We start from the raw sequence: 3336 nt of genomic DNA on the forward strand, positions 1-3336 counted from the left end.
CCATCCAAATGACCTCCGTCCTGCATCACTGACAAGGGGGAAACCATGCCGGATGAACTTTCTCGGCCAATGCAGGGATCGAACACCCAACCTCCAGGCTAGCGAGCCAGCGTCCTACCCACCATGATCTGCTAACCATGTACTGCTGTATTTCATCTTTCCTGATCATTTTTTATTGATGTATATTTAATAACATTCAGCGTACACCAAGGGCGCCAGAACATCTGAGGGGCAAGGGGTTCTCTCCTCTAGGGGTTAAGGGGGGTACTTTCCTGAGAACATTTTTGAAAATCGGGTGCAGAAACAATGAAATCAGATCAAAATACAACTCAGATCACTAGAATCAATAACCGATTCGGTTTATTTCCACGTAGCATCATGTGTGCTGTATTGTACGGTCTGTCATTGAGTCAACTGCCGTGGTTTCGATTCCCTGGTTGCTGCCTGTCCAACCTCATGGGTTTTCTCCGGGTCCTCCAGTTTCCTTCCACTGCTAAAGACCCCTACGCACAAGCGAATTATTGAAATAAAATTGAACCATGTGTTAGTCCCGAAATGACCTAGTTTGTTTTTGAGTGATCGTTAAACCCCATTTCTCTCTCTCCACGTAGCATATCGATCAAAAATCTTGAACCCTGTTTTTATACAATTTCATCGGATCTAGCAACTACCTTATATACATCTACTTCGTCTACACGATTTGTATGAATAGAAGCAAACTGCAAACCGGCACTCAAGTCTCCACTCACTAACCGGAGACGAGCACTAGATGGGATTAACCCCATACCTAAGCAACCAATGCTCGAACACATCAATTGTTAAAATTGGTGAAGAGTTGAAGCGAGAAGGATGGTCAGACAATATAATTGCTGGTGTACGAAAAAAAATTATAAAGGGCAGTCAGCAAAAACGTAATTGCCCTGTGCTTTTGGGGGCTGGGTGCATTTGCACCCATAGGCCCACCATTCAGACGCTCCTGGTGTACACTACCAATCATTTATCTTTTAACCAACATACACTGCTGTATTTCATCTTTCTGGCTTAGTGTATACTGGATAGTAATTGATGTATTTTCTAACCAAAATATTTCTTTATGGTAGTAACTAACTCAGTAACTACAAATCACAAACTTATAAAAGTTTTGTTAAAATTATGTACCAGTATTCAGAAAAAATCCCTTTTTTCAAGCCAGCTTTGCTTGATTTTTTACTCAAATTTCTTAAACCTCCTCTTTGTGGGGACACGGTAATTCAAAGGAAAACATTTTCCAACTTGTTGTTTTCGAGTATGAATGAAACTGATTATTGCAGTCTGTGATGTGTAGACTATAGTGTTTATTTGATAATAAATTTTCATTTCACTGGATAAAGGGCCAATCTTGATTATATTTTGGACAAAAAACTGCTTAATTTTGTGTTGAAAGCCCTTAAAATCCCCCACTTTAGCGCTGAGCTACAAACTTAACATAAGTGATACGTTTTCAAACAACTTAAACCTGTCAGTTTTCATCTGGATATGGAGACTGTATGTAGTATTATATGGTATCTGGAAAAAATCAGACTTTTATTTTATAAAACTAACGTGTAGGTGAATTTACCTTTCATTATTGAAGTACAGCACGTGGGTTATGCACTGTATAGACCTCTAAAACGAACAGCATTAGATTATCAGGCGACCCATCGAAAAGATTGACCGAAATCCTTAAAGGGTTATGTGTCCAGATAAGCAATTTTGATGTTCACGTCCAAATGACTCACTACTTTGAGCTGTAATTTTCAGACAAGGTAAATACACAATTCCTCTATATTTTGGCACTTAAATTTCATACGTACACAGACTTTTATTTCTGAGACTCTGTTAAAATCGTGATGGTCCCTTTAAACTGACTTATGAAACTGGACCATTTACTAATCCTTACTGCATTACTAATCAATAGTTCACATTTGAAAATAGCCACATTGTGGTTTTTTCAGTCTTCACATTTGAATTGGGGAATTAATGCAAACTCTTCAAATGACCACATGCAAAAACAGCACATTATTTTTAATTCTTTTAAATTATTAAGATTTATAGTACCCGGTAAGTGTTGACTAAAATGTTAATGGGGTTTATTTTTTTATAAATAATATTTACATACATCTATCTAGTATTTACAATGACAGAAGAGTTTGCAGTTGTTATTTTTATGTACACATACATGAAGGATCAAATATTGTATCATTAGTCGTAAAGGCAAAAAGATGAAGGGTAAAAGATTGAGCAAACTTAAGGTAGAACAAAGAATTCTGAAAAAAGAACTGATGCCGATGGTCAAAGCAAACGTACACATCACGAATTACCGGTACCATATATTGTTATGTAAGCCTACTGTTGCAGAATAAATTCACATGAAGTAAAATATTTTATAAACTTCCTAGACATAGAAGTGTTATCTATTTCAAAATTATTTATTTTATAAGTTCCCTCTATTCGGATGGCTGATAGTGATACATTATCAACTAAAAAACTTCCAGTAAACCACGCCTGCTAATATTGCAAGTTCCACAAGTATTATAACAATTAAAATCATTTTGTTGGTCATCACTTTTCGTGCCATTCCTTTTAAAATTTTTCTGCTCCTTGACAAGTTACTGTCTGTTTCTGTGAGTCTTTCTCTTGTTCGAACTAATGTTTCTCTTTGTTCCCCCAATTCACTGATAATTTCAACACCAATTTGGTCTGTTTCTGCAGCTATTTGGTGTGAACGTGCAATACTATCTGATGTGCGCTGCAATGACTGGTGCCCTTGCATCAACTTGCCTCTTTGTGATGCCTCCATGCGATCTTCTCTGTCAAAACCATGACTATCTGTATTTCCTGCACCTGACATATCCCGTTTTAAGGACCTGGAAATACTTTCAATATCAACCTTAAAATTTCTGATTTTACTCAGCATTTGGGTTCTGTAGTTAACTGGAGCCACCTTGGCTTCACTCTCCATCTCTTGCATGATAAGATAAGCATCTTCGAGCTTACGTTCAACTTGTCTGACAGCACTTTTTCTTTCTTCGCCAGAATAATTTTGGATTTTCCGGTTCACTGTTATTTTTGCACTGTCTATAATGCCAGACAAATCTTCTTCTAATGATTCAAACTTTTCTGATGACATTTTAACAATAATATTAGAACACGCGGCCTTGTTCTTCTGATCCAAGAATGGGATAAAACATCGGAAATTAAACCTTTACCAGTCAAAAGATTAAAAATCCTGTAATGGTCAGATGACTTGAGTTCAATGGGCGTGAAATAAACATTGTCTAGAGTTATCCTTGGGTCTCATTCAACCAGTCTCTCGAA

At 37.0% G+C, this 3336-nt stretch overlaps 1 protein-coding gene across 1 annotated transcript; it reads right to left on the reverse strand.

Moving 5' to 3' along the window:
• Positions 1–1820: 1820 nt before the first annotated feature.
• LOC126825029 (vesicle transport through interaction with t-SNAREs homolog 1B) lies at positions 1821–3295 on the reverse strand. Its single transcript, XM_050554442.2, has one exon. It carries the CDS (start codon positions 3146–3148, stop codon positions 2495–2497), a length of 654 nt encoding a protein of 217 aa, XP_050410399.1. The 5' UTR covers positions 3149–3295; the 3' UTR covers positions 1821–2494.
• Positions 3296–3336: the final 41 nt, after the last annotated feature.

The sequence above is a fragment of the Patella vulgata genome, chromosome 6 (assembly GCF_932274485.2).
Source record: "Patella vulgata chromosome 6, xgPatVulg1.2, whole genome shotgun sequence".
Lineage (NCBI taxonomy): Eukaryota > Metazoa > Mollusca > Gastropoda > Patellidae > Patella > Patella vulgata.